This window comes from Myotis daubentonii, chromosome 4 (genome assembly GCF_963259705.1).
Source record: "Myotis daubentonii chromosome 4, mMyoDau2.1, whole genome shotgun sequence".
Taxonomy (NCBI): Eukaryota; Metazoa; Chordata; class Mammalia; order Chiroptera; family Vespertilionidae; genus Myotis; species Myotis daubentonii.
This window is the reverse complement of record NC_081843.1, coordinates 2,828,458-2,852,155: the sequence shown is the minus strand read 5'-3', so window position 1 is coordinate 2,852,155 and position 23,698 is coordinate 2,828,458. Positions and strand designations below refer to the sequence as shown.

The window sequence follows — 23,698 nt, the reverse complement described above, 5'->3', positions numbered from 1 at the left end:
ATAATACTGCTTTGGTGGTGATGAACTCCTTTAGCTTTTTCTTATCTATGAAGCTCTTTATCTGACCTTCAATTCTGAATGATACCTTTGCTGGATAAAGTAAACTTGGTTGTAGGTTCTTGCTATTCATCACTTTGAATATTTCTTGCCACTCCCTTCTGGCCTGCATAGTTTCTGTTGTGAAATCATCTGACAATCATATGGGTACTCCCTTTAGGTAACTGTTTTTCTCTTGATTCATTTAAGATTCTTTGTCTTTTGCCCTTGGCATTTTAATTATGATGTGTCTTGGTGTGGTCCTCTTTGGGTTCCTCTTGTTTGGGACTCTCTGCATTTTCTGGACTTGTAAGTCTATTTCTTTCACCAGGTAGGGGAAGATTTCTGTCATTATTTCTTCAAATAGGTTTTCAATATCTTCCTCTCTCTCATCTTCTGGCACCCCTATAATTTGGATGTTGGTGCGCTTGAAGTTGTCCCAGAGGCCTTACACTATCTTCATATTTTTGGATTATTTTTTCTTTTTGCTTTTCCAGCTGGGTGTTTTTTGCTTCTTTGTACTTCAAATCTTTGACTTGATTCTTGGGATCCTCTAGTCTGCTGTTGGATCTCTGTATATTATTCTTTATTTCAGTCAGTGTATGCTTAATTTCTAGTTGGTCCTTTTTCATATCCTCGAGGGTCTCACTAGATTTATGGAGGGTCTCACTAAATTTATTGGCGGTTTTTAGAAAATTATTTTTTTTTAATTAAATCTTTATTGTTCAGATTATTACATTTGTTCCTCTTTTTGCCCCCCATAACTCCCCTCCTCCAAGTTCCCGCCCCACCCTCTGCCCTCACTCCCCACCCACTGTCCTCATCCATAGGTGCATGATTTTTGTCCAGTCTCTTCCTGCATCTCCCACACCCCTCCCCCCCCCCCAAGAATAGTCAGTCCATTCCCTTTCTATGTCCCTGATTCTATTATGATCACCAGATTATTTATTCACTTGATTCTTAGATTCACTTGTTGATAGATGCATGTTTGTTGTTCATAATTTGTATCTTTACCTTTTTCTTCTTCTTCCTCTTCTTAAAGGATACCTTTCAGCATTTCATATAATACTGGTTTGGTGGTGATGAACTCCTTTAGCTTTTCCTTATCTGTGAAGCTCTTTATCTGACCTTCAATTCTGAATGATAGCTTTGCTGGATAAAGTAAACTTGGTTGTAGGTTCTTGCTATTCATCACTTTTAATATTTCTTCCCTTCTGGCCTGCAAAGTTTCTGTTGAGAAATCAGCTGACAGTCGTATGGGTATTCCCTTGTAGGTAACTGAGTTTCTTTCTCTTGCTGCTTTTAAGATTCTCTCTTTGTCTTTTGCTCTTGGCATTTTAATTATGATGTGTCTTGGTGTGGTCCTCTTTGGATTCCTTTTGTTTGGGGTTCTCTGCGCTTCCTGGACCTGTAAGTCTATTTCTTTCACCAGGTGGGGGAAGTTTTCTGTCATTATTTCTTCAAATAGGTTTTCAATATCTTGCTCTCTCTCATCTTCTGGCACCCCTATAATTCTGATGTTGGTATGCTTGAAGCTGTCCCAGAGGCTCCTTACACTATCTTCGTATTTTCGGATTCTTTTTTCATTTTGCTTTTCTAGTTGGGTGTTTTTTGCTTCTTCGCATTTCAAATATTTGCCTTGATTCTTGCGCTCCTCTGGTCTGCTTTGGGAGTCTGTATAGTATTCGTTATTTCAGTCCGTGTATGCTTAATTTCTAGTTGGTTCTTTATCATAACATCGAGGGTCTCATTTAGATTTCTTGAGGATCTCACTACATTTATCGGCGGCTTCTAGACAGTTCTTAAAAGACCTTAAAAGTGTGGTTCTGAACTCAATATCCTCCATTGACAGTTTTGTCCTGTTTCTTTGTCTCCGCATTTTTTATGCTTTCTTGGTGCACCTCCTAGTGGTCTTTGTGTGCAGTCTTGTTGTAGTTAAGCCTTGATTGTTGTTGGCAATACCGGGGGTGACTTGACCTCCAGGCTAACTGGTTATGAGAGTCCGCTGTGTCTGCAGTGGGAGAGTTTCCGTCTAGAAAATTCTTGAAAAACCTTATAAGTGTGATTTTGAACTCTATATCCAGTCGTTTGCTTTCCTCCATTTCTGTCATTTGTGACCTGTTTCTTTGTCTCTGCATTTTGGCTGCTTCCCTGTGTTGATAGAGTGGCTTTCTGTGCTAGGTGTCCTATAGGGCCCAGTGGCTCAGCCTCTCCAATTACCTGAGGTGGACACTCTTGGTGCACCCCTTTGTGGGCTTTGTGCACAGTCTTGTTGTAGTTAAGCCTTGATTGTTGTTGGTATCACTGTGAGGAATTGACCTCCAGGCCAATTGGCTGTGAGAATCAGCTGTGTCTACGGTGGGAGAACTTCTGTGCTAGAGACACCCTTATGGGGCAAGATTTGTTTCAGTGGAGCTTTGGTGCTCACTGAGTCTGCCCTCTGAGTGTGTCCTTTATGGATCTGAGGAGTTGTAATCTGGATGGTCCCACTCTGACAACTGGGTACACTGGCTCTTGGATCTCTAAGGAGGTGCTAATTTAGCCTCTTCCTGAGGCTACCCAGCAGGAGCTACTGAGATCTTCAGATTCCTCTTCTTTGTTTGGGGTTTGGAGGTGCCCAGATGAAGCCCAGCTGTGAAGCAATGCAAGCTGCTGTGAGGACTTGGGCCTTCTTTTAGATGTTCTTGGTCTTTCTGACCCAGCTGCAGTTTGTTAGGTAATCGTAGATTGCAAAGGACCAGGTCATTCATATGCAAAAGCCTCTGCCACAGCTTGGGTGGGGTGGGTTCTCAGGGAGAAAACAGCTATGGCTGATCCTCAGCCCTGCACTAAGAGGCCCCGGGTCTCAGTGTCCTGGTAATCGCTGCAAGCACCTCTGAGAGAAAGCTGTCCTCGAGTTCTGCCCGATGGCAGGCAGTCCAGTTTCTCCCCGTATGAGTCTGAGTCCCCAGAGACCCGCGCAGAACTGGAGTTCAGAGCAGTCGGGAGCTTGTGTCTCCCTCCCAATTGAAAAAGACAATCATGTCGTCCTCAGTTGCCAGCTCTTTCCGCGTGCACCTCTGTACCTCTGCACTTTACTTCCGCACCTCCTCTGAGTCTCAGTGTGCTTTTCTCTTTCCTTCTAGTTGTAGAATTTCCACTCAGCCAGCCTTCCTGTGGTTCTGCATGATGTCTGTTTTGTCTTTTAGCTGTAGTTTTGAATTGGTTGTGCAAGGCAGAAATTTCAGGTGTTTACGTATGCCACCATCTTGGTTTCTCTCTCAGTAAGTATTTATTGCACTGAATTACATTAGTACCATTTCAATTTTTATGAAGCCACAAATGCTGATGCAGGTGTTCAGTAAGTGTCATTGCTATGTTACTGAGGAAAACAGCCCACATAAATAGTATTACTAATTCCATATGCTAGAACTCAATTTTATAGGGTAAAATAATTTTAAGAGCTTTGGGAAGATGTACTATCGACCAAAGTGATTATTTCTGTGAGAAGACTCACATTGAAAGGGTGGTCAAAGAGAGTTTTAATTTTATCTGTCATATTCTAGTGGTTTGAATGTAGAACCGATGCATATAACTAAAAATTAATAGTTTGAAAACTTTAGTCCTATTTCCTGAGACATAATGACCTTCAAGGAAGGGGAAGGGAGGGAGAAGCTAGGGAGAAAAGGGAGAGGGAGAGAATGGAGAGACGAATTACTTAGGATAAGAGTTGTTTAAAGTTTTCTATTTTAGTTCTGAAGTGCTCCTTGAATAATCACTGCATGGATAGATGCCTTGAGCCTAGACTGAAAATAACGAGAGACAAGAGCCACAGATGTAACTTACCTGGGGCCCAGGGTAGTTACATGAGTTAGTTCTCTTAGATTGGAGAAAACTAACAATTTTTAAATCAGAAATAAATTATTCAAACCTCTGTTGGCACTTACTGTTGCTTCAGCCACTGTTCCACAAAGGGAATGGAGAAGAAATCTGTGAACGGCTCCCCTGTCCTCTTTGGATTTTGGCTGGTCATGATGTCATATGTTTGATTGACAGGAAAACAATAAGGAAGAATTCAAGTCAATTGTTGCTATCCTGCTTGCAAATTAACATTATTGAATCTTTAGGGTCACTGAATATTCATGAAAAACTTACTTGTATAACCACTCAGTCAGAAAATCACAGGCAATGAATTTGGTCCTTTTCCTCTAAAGAGAGAAGAAAGAATTAAATAACATTCTTTGCTACATGTCTGAGCAGGGCAAAGGACGAGAGGCTAACTGCTTGCTGTGCCACATGACACACATACGTGTCCTCCACGAAGCTTACAGCAAGAATCCTGAAGATGGTCTCCCATCCTCTGGATAAGCCAGGTTCTAGCAGCAGCGCTAATGAGAGGCAGGGCCCACAGTTGGGAGCTTATTACATGCTTTAGATCAGGGGTTCTCAAACTATGGCCCGCGGGCCACATGCAAATACAAATATTGTATTTGTTCCCGTTTTGTTTTTTTACTTCAAAATAAGATATGTGCAGTGTGCATAGGAATTTGTTCATAGTTTATTTTTAAACTATAGTCCGGCCCTCCAACGGTCTGAGGGACAGTGAACTGGCCCCCTGTTTAAAAAGTTTGAGGACCCCTGCTTTAGATCATTCTCAGGATTTATTTAAATTGGAGTAATAGTAGTTATTGCTTTCCCCCAGTTCACTCAAATCCTCGGAACAGGTTACTCCAGGTCTAGGTGTCACTTTCAGATGTGGGAGCCACATGACAGGTGCACTGGGAGCCAGGCCCACAGGCGCACTGGCCAGTACAGCCGACCCTGCCTGCTGCCCACCTAGAGCTGCTCGCTACGTCATCTGTATTAAGGAGCCTGACTATCAGCCCAGGGCACAAACAACACGTCCCTGCCTCCCACGGAAGAAGGGGTACAGTTCTGCCGATGAGATAGAAGTGGCCGTGCCCTGTGATTTCTCAGGAAGTTCTGCTCTTCATTTTTACCCCCACTCTCCCTGAAGTCTCCTCTACTTTCAGCCTAGATCACAGGGGCAGGGCTGGGTGTGCAGTGGCCAAAGCCACCTGCTGAAGATGGGGGAGCCATCTGCCGAAGACGGGGAAGCCGTCTGCCGAAGATGGAGGAGCCGCCTGCCGAAGATGGGGGAGCCGCCTGATGAAGACGGGGGAGCCGCCTGATGAAGACGGGGGAGTCACCTGCTGAAGACAGGGAGCAGTGAGTTCGGACCCTGGGCCTTTGATGACTTCCATGAGCCATGGCCTGACCTGCTCTGGACATCTTGACATGTAGGGAGAGAGAAACTTCCCTCAGGCTCTTATCACTGTTCTTGAGTTCTCCTCACATGCAATTGGATGCAGTCCCTAGGCAACAGAGAGGCTTGGAAACCACAGGGAAACGTCCTGGAGTCACGGAGAGAAGGTGTGGGCTTCCGGTAGTGCACCAGGTACCCTGCCTCCCAGTCCATTTCAAGTCTCTTGTTACCCAAACAACCAGTCACCTTCTTTTAGAGACTTGATTCTACCCGGGAGGTGGAGGGTGGCTCTCCTTCAGGAGGGCAGGGCTCACACACAGTCAATCTAGAGGCACAGGTGGCCGGGTGCAGGGCTCCTGTCTGAAGGAAGGCTGCACAGGGTCTGCTGGAAGCCTCTCTGCCCACCCAGGTCTACCCTGCACCCTGCCCAGCCTCCGGAGGCTCATTTTACGGTTCACATCAACCAGCTACTTTCCTCTCTAGTTGGGTCCCACCAATGGGAGGTGTTAGGAGGAGATCTGAGAGGGGAGAGGAGAAGGCGGGTGCTAGGGGTTGAGTTGTGCTCCCACCCCTCTAATTCAATTATTGAAGTCCTAACCTCTGATATTTCAGAATGTGATGTATTTGGAAACAGGACATAGCAATTCCAAGGAGAGTGAACAAATACACCTAAACTCCCCAAACTATTCCAAAAAAATCCAAAAGGAAGGAACACTTCCAACCTCTTTTTATGAGGCCAGCATTATCCTAATTCTAAAACTAGATAAAGACACTACAAAGAAAGAAAGGTACAGGCCAATATCCTTGATGAACATAGATATAAAAATCCTCAAAATATTAGCAAATTGGATCCAGCAATATATTAAAAAGATCAAACACCATGACCAAGTGGGATTTATTCCAGGGATGCAAGGCTGGTACAATATCCGCAAATCAATAAATGTGATACATCACATTCTGGAGGCCAAAGCATAACGGCATTTAGCATAAAAGTGCAAAAGAGACATTGGAAGGCCAATGGACCTTGATCCCAGCAGGGCTGGAGTCAACACAAGATTGCACCTCCTGTGATTGCGATGGCTCGAGGCGATTTCCTGAACTGATAATCTTTACATTGCATACCAGACTTTACCTTTGATCTGCCTGTATGCATTGCTAAAGGACAAACGAGTATTCAAAGTGAATAAAAGCAGATAGGACCCAGTCTTGTTGAGCCTCTTCACGAAAGATGTTCCCACCTGGCCCCCCAATACCTTCAAAATTCATATTTCCTACATAGTGTACTCATTGTGTCGATGGCCCTCCTTCAAGTCATCCTGAGCCTGCCGTGAAGGTCGCAGCAATCACATAAACAAATTGAGAGACAAAAATCACATGATCAATGTTGTGGGTTCACTCAGCGAGACAGACCACTGACTCAGAATTTAAATTTAAGAGCCTTTATTAAGCTGGCCAGAGACTACAGTTACAGCACCCTGCTGAAGCAGAGGCTGAACTGCAGCCTACTACAGGAGTTACATTTTATTATTAAATTCTGTGGAGGCTCAGAGAAAAATGTGTCTTTCAAATTCTGGGCCCCCCATATGGAGGAGGAAACTCTCTTTATTTATACTTTTTCCAGTCCTTTGTCTCCCAAATTTGGAATGAGACTTCCGGGCCTTCTGAGAAAGAAGGCCTGTGTGTTGGGAAGGGGCCATGAGACCATATTTCAAGGCCTGGCCTGATGTCAGTACCTTCCTATCTATGTGTTTTAGGAACAGGCAGCACAGCATGACCCATCTGGCCAAAGCACCAGATATGCAGCCCAGCACAATCATATCAATTGATGCAGAAAAAGCATTCAACAAAATCCAACACCCTTTTTTGATTGAAAACTCTCAGCAAAGTGGGAATAGAGGGATCATACCTTAACATGATAAAGGCCATATATAACAAACCTATAGCTAATATCATACTCAATGGTCAAAAACTAAAACCATTTCCCTTAAGAACAGGAACAAGACAGGGATGCCCACTTTCACCATTGCTATTTGACATAGTGCTGGAAGTCCTAGCCATAGTGATCAGACAAGAAGAAGAAATAAAAGGCATCCAAATTGGAAAGGAGAAAGTAAAACTCATTATTTTCAAATGACATGATATTGTACATAGAAAACCCTAAAGATTCCACGAAAAAACTACTAGACTTAATAAATGAATCTGACAATGTAGCAGGATACAAAATCAACACCCAAAAACTGATGGCTTTTTTATAAACTAATAATGAATTCTCAGAAAGAGAAACTAAACAAATAATCCCATTCACCATTGCAACAAAAATATTAAGATACTTAGGAATGAACTTAAACAAGGAGGCAAAAGACCTGTATTTGGAAAACTACAGGACATTGAAAAAAAGAGATAGAAGATATAAACAAGTGGAAGAATATACTGTGTTCATGGAATGGTAGAATCAAGATCATTAAAATGTCCATACTACCTAAGGCAATCTACAGATTCAATGCAATCCTCATTAAAATACCAATGGCATATTTCACAGATCTAGAACAAACACTCCAAAAATTTATATGGAATCAAAAAAGACCCCAAATAATTGCAGTAATCTTGAGAAAGAAGAAGAAAGTAGGAGGGATCACAATACCAGATATCATGTTGTACTACAAAGCCACTGTAATCAGAACAGCCTGGTAATGGCACAAGAACAGGCGTATAGATCAAAGGAACAAAACAGAGACCTCAGAAATTGACCCAAGCCATTTCCTTCCATTAATATTTGACAAAGGAGGCAAGAGAATACAATGGAGTAATGATAGTCTTCTGTTGATAAAACTGGATACATGTAAAAAAATGAAACTAGACCACCAACTTACACCATGCACAAGAATAACCTTAAAATGGATAAAAGACGTAAATATAAGTTGTGAAACCATAAAAATCCTAGAAGAAATCACAGGCAACAAAATCTCAGACATTTCTCATAGCAGTATGTTTACAGATACATCTCTTAGGACAAAGGAAACTAAGGAGAAAATAAACAAATGGGATGATATCAAAATAAAAAGCTTCTGCACAGCAAAAGAAACCATCGACAAAATGAAAAGGGAGCCCACTGTATGGGAAAACATATTTGGCAATGATACATCTGATAAAGGGTTAATATCCAAAATGTATAAGGAACTCATACAACTTAACAAAAGGAAGACAAACTGCCGGAAGCCGGTCCATCCTTGCTGCTTGACACAGTCGCTGCAGGGAAGAAACATCTGCACAGCATATGTTTCAAAGGACCTGGCGTATATGGCATACTGTTCTTAATATGTTTGCTCCCCTTCTTAGCACTATGTGTTCTAACCAGGGCCACCTCCCAGAGAAAGGTTGTTTCCCCAGGTGGGGATGTTTCCCTGGAGTTAGGGATTAACAGGACTAAGGAAGGGAATAAATCAGTAAAACCCCTTAACTAAGTGCCAGGAGGGTAGTTAATCACCTTAACTACGAACAATCATGCTTAAGCGACATAATCTTTACTTAGGCCATAGAATAGGATAATCTCCTTCACTTACTTCCTTGTAGTTTAACAGAACAGTAGTGACCTTGGAATGGAGATAACAAACTAGCCCTAACCTTTGGAATAGAATGGATAGTATTAAAATCAACAGAACTAGATGGAGATGGGATTTTTGGCAAAGGTCAGATAAGAACTATGGACATGAAACAAGGAACTGTAGAAGGTCAAGGGTGTAGGGCGCGGCTATAGGGTTAAGCCTCAGACTGACCTGTTGGCAAAGTCACAAACAAGTCCCAGCTTAGAGGGCACAGTTCTCTTAGCATAATTAGGCTTGACCTTATGACTCTCCTTAGATCTTATCTGGGAAGCTAATGGGCTGTGGGAGGTACAGTTAAGTGCTGCCAAAACAAGTGAAATTTACAAGAATAGTGTAACTATGATAACCACTACCTTGTTTACCTCTGACTATAAAATAAAGGCTCAGCTTGCCTCTGGATTTCTCTCTGTGGCCTCAGCCAGGCACAGGAGGGTCCACCTAGAATAAAGAGAGAACCTGGCTATGCTGATCATCTGAACACTGTCTCCGTGTCCTTCAGTCTTCGCCGACTCCATCCACACCTATGGGAACCCCTGGACCACTGGAGCTGGACCCCGGCAACAAACAATCCAATTTTAAAATGGGCAGCCCTAGCCAGTTTGGCTCGGTGGATAGAGTGGCAACGTGAAAGTCGCAGGTTCGATTCCGGTCAAGGGCATATGCCTGGGTTGCAGCCTCGATCCCCAGTAGGGGGTGTGCAAGAGGCAGCCAATCAATGATTCTGTCTCATCACTATCTCTCTTGCTCTCCCTTCCTCTCTGAAATCAGTAAAAATATACATTAAAAATATATATTTTAAAAAACAGGCAAAGGACCTAAATAGGCACTTTTCTAAAGTGGACATACAGATTGCCAAGAGACATATGAGAAAATGCTCAAAGTCACTGATCATCAGAGAGATGCAAATTAAAATGACAATGAGTTATCACCTCACTCCTGTCAGAATGGCTACCATCAACAAGTCAATCAATGACACGTGTTGGCGAGGATGTGGAGAAAAGGGAACCCTAGTTCACTGCTGGTGGGAATGCAGCCATTATAGAAATAGTATGAAGTCTCTTCAAAAAATTAAATATGGAACTGCCATTTGACCCAAGAGTATCATGTTAAGTGAAGTAAATCAGTCAGAGAAAGACAAGTATCACATGACCTCACTCATATGTGGAATCTAATGAACAAAATAAACTGATGAACAGAGTGGATCCAGAGACATGAAAGCATAGAACACAGTGTGGAATCTTGGATGGAAGTTGGGGGAGGGTGGGTGGACGGGAGTTAATCAACCAAAGACGTTGTATGCATATATGCATGGCCTTGGACGCAGACAGTAGGGTGGTGAAGGCCTGGGTTGGGGGTGGAGGTCAATGGGGGAAAATGGGGGACATATATAATACTTTCAACAATAAAGATTTTATATATATATATATATATATATATATATATATATATATATATATATATATAACAAATTTGAGGTTATATTAGCAAAAAAGAAGGGAGATGCTATTAGGTAGACCCCCAATGGCAGACTCCTAATAACATTGTACTAGACCCTGGATCCAGCTCTGTCTGAAGCCAAAATCCCCTGGACCTTTCAGGCACATGAGCCAATAAATTCACTTTTTTTATTAAGCCAGTTTGTATTGAGCTGTTAATGTGCAACAAAAAGAGTTTTAACTATTCTTTTTTTCTCCAATTGGTGAAGTCCCATTTGTCCTTCAAGATGTTCTCAGGAAGGCTTCCTGAGCCTCTCCCCCTTCCCTTTAGGGTAGTCCCTCCCACCCCAGGCTGCATGCCCATCATGGCACCTCAGATGTAACTGCCTGACCATGTGCCTGTCTCCCTCCGAACTCTGAGCTGTCTGAGGAGGGGGTCTGTCTTTACCTCTGTGTCCGCAGTGCTTGGTCAGTGCCTTGCATGGTGGTGGTCAATGAGCAGTGAGCAAATGAAGGGACGAATTCACCACTCAACTCCCAAGCATCAAAGCAAGAACTTGTGAACAGGAATTCTGACATTTATAAGCAGGAATTGCTCATCTAAATCTGGACAATTTCTCTAAATTTTCTTCCCATAATATTTTATTATGAATATTTCTTCTTTTTATCCATTCACTTGGAAATAACTTGCTCAGCTTTAGACTCTTACAGAAGGTTGAGAAGACTGCTGTGGGGTTGATTCTCACCAAAAGGAAAGTGCTGCTGAAGATTTTTTCACTAAAAGCTTTATTCTACTTGTTAGCAAGAACATATAGTGGTGGCTGGAGATTGATTATAGTCCTTTATCTCACTGCTGATACCCTTGTATTAAAAATTGAAAGACTGCTGACCAGGGGACTAAAATGAACTGTACTAGGCCATGTGCGGGGCTTCTATGTCTGCACTATAAGAGCAGGATCCCTTTTAAAAAGCCACTTTTAACCAAAATAAGAAAATACTTGTATAGCAACACAAATATGTATCTAGCATGGATTGCTGTGAATAATTTAAACAACCCAGCCCTGTGGAGTGGCAGTGCCTCCTCCTTGCCATACAACAACTGCACTGGGCCCAGGCACTGGCCGCACTGTGCAGGGGTAAAGATTCCTTTTGTGGAGGAAAGGCAGCTTGAATCACTCTATTAAATAGACTTAAAATAACGAAATGGTCTAATGTATGAAGGTCTTGAAGACAAATGTAATCACTTTGTTGCAAAGAAATAAAATGGAAGAGATTGTGTTTTCCTTCTGCTCTGGGTGAGCAAGGATGTGCTGGGAATAGCAGACAGGAAGAACAATGGGGATATTGTTCTCTGCTGTTTAACATTATCTGCTGGGAGCTGAGAGAAGAGAAAGCCAATGGAAATGTGTGGAGACTGAAGAGATAAGAGAGGAAGTAATAGAGAGAAAAACTGAAGTGTGCGATTGAGAGAGTGGATTTACTTACTGCAAACACATCGAGTTCATGATTGGTAACGGGTGAAAATGTGCAAGTTTGGGTGAGTAGAGGAACAGGTAAGACAACCTCAAAGAAGGTTAAAAAGAAATTTTTAAAAACCCAGAATTGAAAAGAAAAAGACTAAATGTCAAGGGAGAAGACCTCATTAAATCATCATGAGTCTGCAACTCCCTCTGCAGTGCTCGACAGAGGGATGGATTGATGGACTGGTGGATGTTTATGCAAAGAAGCAAATAAAGAAAAGTGGCAACTGAAGAATCCAGGTGGTAAAATGTGGGTGTCCACCCTGAAATTCTATCAACTCTTCTATACGCTGGAGAAAATGTTATAATAAGATTGGGGGAGAGAAGAGGGGAGGAAAACATCATCATGAAAGACTCAATCCTCAAACAGAGAAAAGGCAAGTAGCAGGGTTCCATCCAGACAGTATTCTGTGCTGATTTGTATATTGGATACACATATAACAGGAGACACACACACATCATCTTGTGTGCATGCAGTCTATTGTGTACATGTGCAATGGGGGGAATGAAGACTGGAATGGGAAACAACTTGCCCTGGGAAGTCACTGACTCTGCATCAGGTAAATAAAGTAATCATCCCCAGCAAGGTCATCCCCACAGGGTCATCCCCAGCAAGGTCATCCCCACAGGGTCATCCCCAGCAAGGTCATCCCCACAGGGTCATCCCCAGCAAGGTCATCCCCACAGGGTCATCCCCAGCAAGGTCATCCCCACAGGGTCATCCCAAGCAAGGTCATCCCCAGATGGAGCTGCCAGGAAGATCTCCCCACAAACACACACTCCTTTTCCACTCAGTCCACTTGACTGGGGCTCTGTGGCGGCAGGGTCTGCCCTGAGTTACGGCAGCCACATGGGCATGTGAGCCGCAAACCCAACTTCCAGTGAAATGTACTCTTGAATTCATACTTCTTTCTATGCTAACAATATAAGCCTTTTATCAGACACTGCTTAAGTAAAAATCATCAATGTTACACAAGCATTTCCAAATAAAGTGTACAGCCCAGCCGCCAGCCGCTGTCTAATATAGCAATCCAATTACATTCTAATTAGGTTCCAGTCTCTCGTGTTCCAGTTAAACTAATTCAATGGTATGGCAGGGTGTCAGGAGATCGCTTAAACGCATCAACCCAACTGCAATGTTTAATCTTTACAATGATATTTCTACATCTCAAACTTGATTTGCTCCAATGGAACACAACGCAGCTGTGAGAACAGGAGAAGGACCGCAGCTTCTATTCAGCCTCAGGCTAAGGGATGCTGACAGTCTACTTAGCAACCGCACCGTTGGTTTCCTGTTTTAAATCCTTTCCCTCCCAACTCACACAGACTCCAACTTGCCCAGGGCAACAGGGAAGGCAGCTGTGATGATAGACAGAGCACCAGGAAGATCAATGTCAACCAAGACTCAGTAAGGAACTGGCAGATCTTCATGAAAACTTGACTCCCACAAAAATTCCTGTCTCAGCATCAACATTATTTGCAAAGTTGCTTCGCAGTTATGTCTCCGATTTCTGTGCTCAGTCAGAGCAGACAGAGCAGCACCGGCCGTGCTTCCGGCAGGCACTCTAAGGATTTGTCTGTCCTGGTCTCTCTCACTGTTCCTGCCTGAAAATGGATTTCGTCTTCATGTCACTGTCAACCTGGACTCATCTCTCCTCCCCTGGTTTTCACGTGTGACACCCCCCCCACCACCACCAAAGTGAGTCGCTCCTCAAGCTCAGTCCTTAGTGGCAGTGGCTGCCTGTACTGAGCACCACAGTTTAAGTGCTGCACAGGCATCATCCCATCCAACCCTCCCAGCAGCCACGAGAAAGCAGGAGCTATGGTGATCACCCTCCCCACTGAACAGAGCAGGTGGCTGAGGCTCGCAGCACCTAAGGAATCTTCCCAGAGGCCCTGGGAGCAGAAGCCGAAGGGAGGGTTCCAACCGCTGCCTGCCTTCCTCGGGGACCTGCCAGAGCCCTCCCTGTGCTGGGTCTGACCTCCCACCACCCACCCCCATGTGGCCACTCTCAGCTCACCTCTTCCTTACGCAGTGCCCTCATTTTGTCTTCCATCCCAGGTCTAAGGAACTTTTTCCCAATTTAATTTTGTTCTTATTTTATTGCAACTACTTCCGGTAGTAGTGCTAGTCACTGAGCTAAATGCTTTAAATGCATCTTCTTGTTTAATCCCCATGAAACTCCCTTATATAAAGCAATTACTATTATCATTCCTTCCATTTTACAGAGGCAGAAACTGAGGCTTAGGAAGGTTCAGGTTAAAAGATCACAATGCTACCAAGGTCCAAGCTCATTATTCTAGAAGGTAGAACTGGGTCCTAAATTCAGGTGGGCATGGCTCCAAATTCTATGCTAAATCATTAAGCTTCCCTTCGACTGTCCCTCACATAATAGCAACAACAACCACTACTACAAAACCTGGACAGTGCCAGGACTTCAGAACAGAGGTCAGCAAGCTTTTTCTCAAAGAGATAGACAGTAAGTATCTTGGCTTGTGTTACAACTGCTCCACTTTGCCACTGTCATACAAAAGTGGCTACAGACGTCATAAGAAGGAACGGGTGTGACTGTGATCCAATAAAACTTTATTTACAAACACAGGCAGCTGGCATGCGCTGTAGTTTGCAGACCCCGACTTCAGAACATTATTAATAACGTAACTTTTCATATAGGAGCATGGAAAAATCCACAGTTTTTTTTTTTACAGAAGTTTGATTTTAAAAAAAAGCTTTGTTTCATTTCTCGTCTCTATTTCCTGGATAAAACCTTTATTATTCCAAAGGATTAGTCATTTAAACATATTTTGAATCTGGGACTAGTTTATAACTTGGGTTTCCCATAAAAAGTAGCAGGAGAAATTGTTGTTTTCTGAACTATTAGAGGGTCAGTGACATTTTAAGATACAATCTTTTCAAAATGAATCAATTGAAACATTATTTTCATTCATTAAAAAATAGCTTCTATTGTTCAGACATAAATTCTCAAGAGGCATCTGAAAAACCTGCAATCTGTCTTTTCTTTTCTTTTCCTTTCTTTTTCTTCCTTTGGTCACTAGCTGTGACTCTAGCAGCTCCTTAAGCCCTGGAGGTCTCTTCATATTGCATCTAGGTTCTAAGCTCACCATCATTTCTAAGAGATATGTTTAGATTTTGATTAACACTTATTATTTTTTAAGGCACTGGGATTCTAGGAATGATGAAGTAGGCCATCACTGGGCATGTGGAATATCCAGAAAGCATCCCGTTAAGGATACCACCTTCCATGCAGCCAAGCAACAACTGGCCACCAAGAGAGGGGGGTGGGGAAATGGCGTTGCTTTTACAGACTTGCTCCTTTCCAAGCATCATGTTAAGAGTTAATATGTCATGAGCGCTTTCTATGGGCCAGTCTTTCTAATTTGACTTCACTCATTTATGCTCATAACAGCTACATGTTATTAGGTTATTATTGTCATTATTATTCCCATTGTATAGATTAGAAGACAGGGCCACAGAAAGACTAAATACCTCCCCAAGTCACTTACTAGTAAATGGAAGAGCAAACATTTGGTCCCCAGAGCTGGCTCCGCTCCCACATTGCCTCATTGGATCCTCTCTGTAACCCTGTCCACCTGGAGAGGGGAGCGTTGCCCATCTGGAGAGTGGGGTGCTGCCCATCTGGACAGGGGGGCGTTGCCCAACTGGAGAGGGGAGCACTGCCCATCTGGAGAGGGGAGCGCTGCCCATCTGGAGAGGGGAGCATTGCCCAACTGGAGAGGAGGGCGCTGCCCATCTGGACAGGGGAGCATTGCCCAACTGGAGAGGGGAGCGCTGCCCATCTGGAGAGTGGGGTGCTGCCCATCTGGACAGGGGGGCGTTGCCCAACTGGAGAGGGGGGCGCTGCCCATCTGGACAGGGGGGGCGTTTCCCAACTGGACAGGGGAGCGCTGCCCATCTGGAGAGGGGAGCATTGCAGAAAGTAACTTCCCTGAGGCCAATAGGCTGGAGCCACAATCAAGCCTGCCCCTCACTGCCAAAGCCATGCTATTCCTAACAGGATCTGAGGTAACCTGCAGAAGGACCACCATCGCCACCATCCTTCCACACCCTTTGCGAAGTGACTTCACAGCTCTTCCCATTGCGTGGAGTCTACTTCGTAACTCCCTGAATCTGTGGTGGCCTTGGACTGGCTTTAGCCAGTACCATGTAGTGAAAGTGACAACGTGCCAGGCCCCAGAGGCCTTGAGACATCGACTGGAATCCACCAGCCTCCCAGCTACCACAAGAATAAGCCAGGGTTAACTGGTGGAGGATGAGAAGGTGTGGAATAGGGCTGAGGCCATCCTAGCCCAGCCAGCACCCAGCCTACCTGGTACCTGACCACAGACACAGGAATGAGCGTAGCCAGGGCCAGAAGAACTGCCCAGCTGAGCCCAGTCTAAATAGCTGCCTTATAGAACAGAGAGCTAAACTGTTATGTTAAGCACTAACTTTTGAGGTAGTTCATTATGTAGTAAAAAGTTAACTGATGCTGTGTGTAACAACTAAAACGCTATTCATGGCCAAATGGTAATGTTCTCCCTATTTGGCTGGGTCAAAAAAGACTGCCACTACAGCCCAGCTGGTACGGCTCAGCGGCTGAGCATCGACTCAGGAACCAAGAGGTCACTGGTTTGATTCCTGGTCAGGGCATATGCCTGGGTTGCCGGCTCAATCGCCAGTAAGGGGCAGGAGGCAGCTGATCAATGATGTTCCTTTCTAAGGGATGTTCCTATCCCTCTCCCTTCCTCTCTCCCTAAAAATCAATTAAAACACATATATGTATTTTTTAAAAGTCTGCTACTACAGCCACCTGGCACAAAGCCATGCCCCACAAGCTAAAGGACAAAACTTCAGAGCAGAGAAGCAAACCCTGTCACAAAGCCTCTGCCCATTATTGCATAAGACAACCCTCAGCTCAGAGCTTGATGACTTTCTTTTCAAAGCCTTTCCTTTTGAGGATGACTTTGATTTTTAGAAACAAAAGCAACTCCTAACCAAGCTAGGAAATGAAGCAATCAGTGCTGCTTTTTTTTTTGTTGTGGGGGGAGGGGGAAGAAAGAAAAAAAAAAAAAGGAAGCATGGCTATAAACGTATAAGGTATTCCTGGGTTACAAACTGGATCTGACAGCAATTCCCAGAGTCTCAGGGAAGTATTTTAACACTAACAGCCTTACTGATATAGTAGGACTGAGAGCCAGGCTCCGATTCCATGGTTCAAACTCTTCTTGGCCATGTGAATTTGGGTAATCCTTGGGACTCAGTTTCCTCATCCACAAAATGGGGACAATAAAATCATCAATTCAAAGGGTTGCTGTGATACTTAAATGAGATCACGATGTGAAATAATGTCTGGCATGTCATTCTACAACGATTGTCATTAATTGTGGGGTGTGGCTACAGTGTTTTGGCCAGGCTCAAGCCTCGGACTAATGAGAGGACTGAGTCCTCTCATTGCCACGTGGAAGTCCCAGCTGGAGGGCAGGGCCCTCCCAGCACAATCATAGCCAATGGCTGTGGTTGTAAGGTTGCACCTATGGTCCAAACACGTAGCCCCACGTGCCTTGTGCTAGAGGTCAGGTGCATGTAATTGAGTGAGGTTGGAACTCACGAGAATGCTGTAAACAACGTGATCACGCCCCTACTTTGCCTCGTGGCATCTGCTATAAAATAAAGACACGGCTTGTGGGCGCTGTCGTTGTCTCCTCATCAGGGAGCAGCGTCCCACCGAGACCCAGCTTTCATTCTCTTGTCTGTCTTTTCTCAATCCTTTCACCCCCCCACTCAGGATCACCTTTGGCCATAACAATTAATTACCATTAATTAATCACTCAGATGGTAACTGGTAATGGTAGATTCTTACAAATAAGTCAGCCCTTCACTCTGAGCCTATTTCATAATTAGGTTCTAAATTCACATCCCAGCAGGATAGCTACTTAGAACAGCACACAATTTAAAACTTATAAATTATTTCAGGGATTTTCTATTTAATACTTTTGGACAGTGGTTGATCATAGGGAACTGAAACCACAAAAAGTAAAACTTCACATAACGGGGGACTATGGTAGCTGTGTTCCCAGGGATGTGGTATAAGGGGACCTCAGGTCATCCTGATGGGCCCAAGGCAGAAAGCCAGAGTGAAGAACACATACCAGGACCACAGCAGGTGAGACCTAGCGCACTAGGTGTTGGCACGCTAAGTTTACTCTTTCTTTTGGAAATGAACTGTCAACAGTCATTTATTTGTTTATTACTGAATCTATTGCGGTGACATAGGTTAACCAAATTACACAGGTTTCAGGATACACTACTATACCATACATCACCTGTATTGTGTGCTCACCACTCCAAGTCAAGTCTCCTTCCATCACCATTTATCTCCCCTTCCACTCTCCCACCTCCCCCACCTCTCCCACGCCCTTTCCCTTTGTTTATCACTATACTGTGGTCTGTGTCTATAAGTAATTTTTTTTGCTTAATCAGTGGTTCTCAACCTTCTGGCCCTTTAAATACAGTTCCTCATGTTGTGACCCAACCATAAAATTATTTCCGTTGCTACTTCATAACTGTAATGTTGCTACTGTTATGAATCATAATGTAAATATCTGATATGCAGGATGGTCTTAGGTGACCCCCGTGAAAAGGTCATTTGACCGCCAAAGGGGTCGCGACCCACAGGTTGAGAACCGCTGGCTTAATCCCTTCACCTTTTTCACCCAGTCCCCAACCTTTTAAAAAATAATTGGGACAGTGAATGGTAACAGCTGGATTGGGGGCTTCTATTGAAAACTCGGACAACATGCACTGAGTCCACGTGCTGCAGGGCAACAATCATCAGGAAACGAGGAGGGCAGCTCCACCTCAGTGCCCACGCTTCCTTGGTGCCGCGGTGCTGCTTCCCGGGGTCCCTTTATTGTTATCTCAGGCTTGTTTTAGTGCTGCCTGGCCCTGCAGCCCTTGGATTGTTTTCCGTTTACTTTTCATATTCTGGGTATAGTAGGCTTGATCATTCCCCCACAGATGTCCATGTCCTAATCCCAGGCCCTGTGAATATGTCACCCTATGTGGCAAAGGAACTTTGCAGATGTGATTAAATTAAGGATGCTGAGATGGGGAAATCCAGGTGGACCCAATGTAATCACAGCGTCCTTATAAGGAAGGCAGGAGGGCCAAAGTCAGAGAAAAGATGTGACTGGAACCAGAGGTGGAAGTGACTGTATTGCTGACCTTGAGATAAGAGGGCCTGGAGCGCAGGTGGCCTCCAGTGGCTGGAAAAGGCAAAGAAACTGGTTCTCCACCCCGCCCCCCCCCCCCCCCCCCCCCCCGGTCCCCAGAAGGAGCCTAGACATCTGAGCCAGTTACTCTACCCCTGCAGTGGACAGGAGAGTAGCGCACAGCAAAACACTGTCCTGTCACCGAAATATTCTCAAATATCCCCCTGGATATTTACAAGGTAAAAAACTTATTCCTAATGATCTGAGCCACAAACCTAGCTCCATCACCATTTCATAAAATTGCATCACCATAGACAATATCACTACAGTATTTGAGGGGTTTAACCTGCCTTTTGTAGTTGCTATGTTCACAGTGATTCTGTGCTTAGGTACAAGCAAATGTCCACTGACCTCCCCGTGTAGTTTTACTTGAGCTTTAGAAAAGGAAATTCATGTCACTAATATTATAAACTACTAGGGGCCCAGTGCACGAATTCATGCACCTTAAAAGGAACTGTGGGTCGCTAGGCTGCTGTGGGCACAGGGGTGGGTCTTGGCCCATCCTCCGAACCCCTGTCCAGCCCCTCCTGCCACGGTACCCAGTCCCGCCTGCCGGCAGCCCCACTCCTGCTGCTGCCGCTCCCACAAGTTGATGGCACAGAGCGATTGGGGCCGGCGCCAGCAGCAGGTGCGAGCGGGGTTGGTGCCGTCAGTGGGTGCCAGTGGCAGCTGCTGCCCCGATCGCCCCTCAGGAGCAGTGGGAGGTGGAGAAGCCCTTGGGCGATCAGGGCCAGCAGCTGCTACTGGCACCCTCTGATGGCATCGAGCAATCGGTGCGAGCGCCTGGCAGGACCATGGTATGCGGGAGCAAAGAATTTTCAGTAACCAGCAGAGTCTTGCCCTGATGACAGTGACCAGTGGTCCGCCTTGGTCTGGCACCCCCGCTCACCTGCTCCATCATTCTGCCCCGGCCGACGCCCGTCATGTTCCGCATGCAGCCCCTGGTTGTCAACGTACCGCATAGCGATCGGTTGTTTGGTTGTTCTGCCATTCGGCTATTTACATATTAGGGTTTTATATATATATATATATATATATATATATATATATATATATATCAATTTTTATTTTACTTCTCCTTTATGTGGTAGTCCACTGTAATATAAATGACCACTGTACATACTTTTGAAGTTACTATATATAAAATTATGATAGTGGCCCGTGATTAACTGTACCTCCTGGCCCCTTTACATGTGACTTTGCTATTACTTCTAGATGGAGTCTAGACCTCACCCGCTGAAGAGTTGCTTTGTGAGCTGCTGGCCTTGTGAGATGTTTGGACCAATGGACTGTTGTGGAAGTGATGCTTTTGGGGTTCTGAACCCCAGGCCTTCCCCTGCCGCCTTTGCCCTCCCGAAAAACTGCCTGGAACCACCAGGCTGTGAAGGCACGGGTCTGGCCTCAGCAGGACAAAGGCATGTGGAAACCTGTGTGCCTCAACCAAGAGCCAGCACCAAGGCCCGACACGGGAGTGAGGCAACTGGACCTTCCCCTCTTGCCCAGTCACCAGCCAAATGCAGCCACAGGAGTCAGTCAAGGGAGGCCAACAGCAGAGCTGCCCAGTCAGCCAGAGATACTACGTCATTGTTGTTGGAAGTCATGGAACGTTCAGGTAGTTTATGGCACAACAACACAGCAACTAGGCAACTGGCAAACAGGCAATGTTGTCGCTGCTGCAGGGCCGCCCCCTCACCCATCCCTCGCACATGCTCTTTGCTTCTGACCCACTTTCCTTTCTGTCCCTGGAACAGGCCACTGAATTTGGCCATCCTGAGTCATTATGGAAACATGAAAAGAGCTGTATATATGCTGCATAAGTCAGTCTACACCAAGCATGTCAAACTCGTGGCCCATGGGCCACATGTGGCTCACAATGAATATTTTTGTGGCCCACCCAATATAAGGTATGTAAGAAATGTTTTAATAAAAATTTCCTAACTTAAGTTTTTACAATATACTGTTATACATAATTATTAATAAAAACTACAACGTTCACTAGTGACTGATGACTATCATCATGTTGCATTCATTTCCCATATGTACTTTACACACACGCGCACCATTTTTCTCCACTAATACTAGCAGTGAATATTTTAGCAGACGATTGCCACATCATTAGTCTTGGACTGACTTGTTTGGTGTGCGCAACAGGAAATATTTCACTTTCGGAGAACAAGAAAAATAGGTTTGTGTTACGCTTATTAATTTGTGCAGTTATTCAGTGTCTGGTAAGTTTAAAGTTCAAGAAAAAATATTGTTATTAAAATGTTCTATTATTTTATATTAATGATGACTCATTTATTTCAGCCCTTTGTATTCAGCATGTCTCTATTGAAATAAACCTATGAAAACTGAAGCTTTTGTTTTTTTGTGGCCCACATACACTTACATCTTGTTTATTTGGACCGTGTTAGCCTTTGAGTTTGACAGGCTTGGTCTACACAAAGGAAATGCCTTTACAGATATATAGATGGCCTACATGTACACTTCTACCAGCTATTCGTACAAAGTAATCATTTTCTATTTTTTATCAGTTACAGAATATATTTAACAAAATACAAAACACTGCTAGCACCCAGCTAGTTTCACAGCAAAACTAAAAGGCCCACTGACTTCATTTATAGATGCTCACTTCAGTGCCACACACATGCCACTTAAATCTCCTCTATGACCTTTTCACACATCGTTGCAAACATCCATCTAGGAAAGGGTGAAATACATCTATTTCACTTGCTCAATTCATATCATGAAATGCACAGGGCCTCCTTCTAGTGCTAAGGCTGAGATGATTCTTGGAAATCACATGTGGGGGAGGTGTCTCCCAATTGTGATCTCCTCCAAAAATTAAGAAATAGAACAATTAAATAAGCTGAATTTTATCCTGAGCATTTATGAGATTTAATTATCTATACTAATAAAAGCCTAGGTGGTCCTCGTGCCACAGCATCTCAAGATGGCCACCACAAGATGGCCGTGCGTACAGCAGAGGCGGGGCCCAGCAGCCACTCCACGAGATGAGGCCTGGGGGTCCTGGCGTCTCCGCCGCCTCACATGGAGTTAGTGGGTCCCAGTGGAGGAGGCAGGTTGCAGCAGAGAAGGGCAGTTGTGGGCGATCGGGCCAGCAGGGGAGGGCAGTAGTGGGCGATCGGGCCGGCAGGGGAGTGGTTAGGGGGTGTTCAGGCTGGCAGGCAGAAGCGGTTAGGAGAAATCAAGCAGGCAGGCAGGCAAGTGGTTGGGAGCCAGCAGTCCTGGATTATGAGAGGGATGTCCGACTGCCAGTTTAGGCACAATCCTGCAGTTAGACATCCCCCACGGGGTCACAGATTGGAGAGGGTGGAGGCTGGGGTGAGGGACACCCCCCTACCTTGTGCACGAATTTCATGGACGGGGCCACTAGTCTAATAATCAGCAAACTATAGAGTGTCCCTCCAAACATGTTTATGCACCCTTTGAATACTTATAAAGATAGTGTTTATTAAAGTACATTTCATCACTTCTCGGCCTTTTGGTTAAGATCAAGTGTAGTACCTGTTCTTATCAGTTTAATATCTGATACATCCTCTCTCCAAGGACATTATATTAAATGTATTTTTGGAATAGGGAGATGGAATAGGAACTTACTCTGTCCACGCATCGACCAGGTATTGCAGTACCTCTGGGAATGGTGCACCAGAAAAAAAAAAAATTCATTTTCAAAATTGAGCTATCAGCTATTAAATTGTGTATACATTTTGGGGGGGACACCCTGTATTTGATTAGGATCTTTATGAAACTAATTGAATCCAATTCATAATATTAAAATGACATAAATTAACAACAAATTAAAAATGACATAATATTAAAATGACATAAACTAAAAAATCAGGTTATTAAATCAATCAAAATGAAAACCACAGTGTGTTCATGGTGGAGCTGATTCTGAAGCCAGGTTCTGCCCAAGCCCCTCCCGTACATGTGTGCAGACACAAACACACTTGCCAGCCATGTGTGCACCTGGCCACATGCTCTACAGCACAGCAGTCAGGCAGTGCCTCTCCCCCCACCCCTCTGCTTTATTCCCTTATCTTTTTAGAGTGTCATGTACTTACAGATCAACCTAAATGAAGGGCTTGCCCCCTGGGGCCTGCAGAGGGTCTGGCCTGGGGACTGCCCCAGAGCTGCCTACCTTCTCACTCCTCTCCTGCACAGCCTCCAGACCCCTTTCCAGTCAGAATCTGGTCTCTGCTTTTGGCAAGCCCTTAGGCCAACCTGCAACATGGTTTAGCGATCAAACTTCTAGACTCGGGAAAGAGGCTGCTTGCTGTGAATCTTGGCTTGCTCAGCCTTGGGGCTGCGTAGCCCTCTTCTGTATGGTGGCAAGAAAAGCACCCACCGGAGGATCACCGGAAGATTCCATGAGTGCCTACAGGTGCAGGGCTTGAAGAGAGCCTCAAAGTGCTGGAAACTACTGTTCTTGAGTTCCAGCCTCAATCCTGGAGGACTTGCTCCTTTCTCTGCTCTAGCTCCAACAGACCTGCACAGCCTACGCAGCCTACTTCAAATCCGGACACTGCAGGGACAGGCAGG

The 23,698-nt window shown here is 44.6% G+C and overlaps 1 protein-coding gene and 1 non-coding gene across 4 annotated transcripts in view; one reads left to right on the top strand and one right to left on the bottom strand.

The window, feature by feature from the left end:
• The window catches only part of IQCK (IQ motif containing K), a 142,736-nt gene that overhangs the window by 101,790 nt on the left and 17,248 nt on the right, over nucleotides 1–23,698 (bottom strand). For all 3 annotated transcript variants that reach the window (XM_059691986.1, XM_059691988.1, XM_059691987.1), the window contains exons 5-6: nucleotides 4,171–4,223; nucleotides 3,963–4,040 (exon numbers count right to left, since the gene is read on the bottom strand). In XM_059691986.1, the coding sequence (XP_059547969.1) occupies nucleotides 3,963–4,040; nucleotides 4,171–4,223 (131 nt within the window). The remainder of the gene's footprint in view (nucleotides 1–3,962; nucleotides 4,041–4,170; nucleotides 4,224–23,698) is intronic.
• Nucleotides 22,622–22,807, top strand: LOC132234021 (U2 spliceosomal RNA). Its single transcript, XR_009452849.1, has one exon. It is a non-coding gene; the product is annotated as a U2 spliceosomal RNA (small nuclear RNA).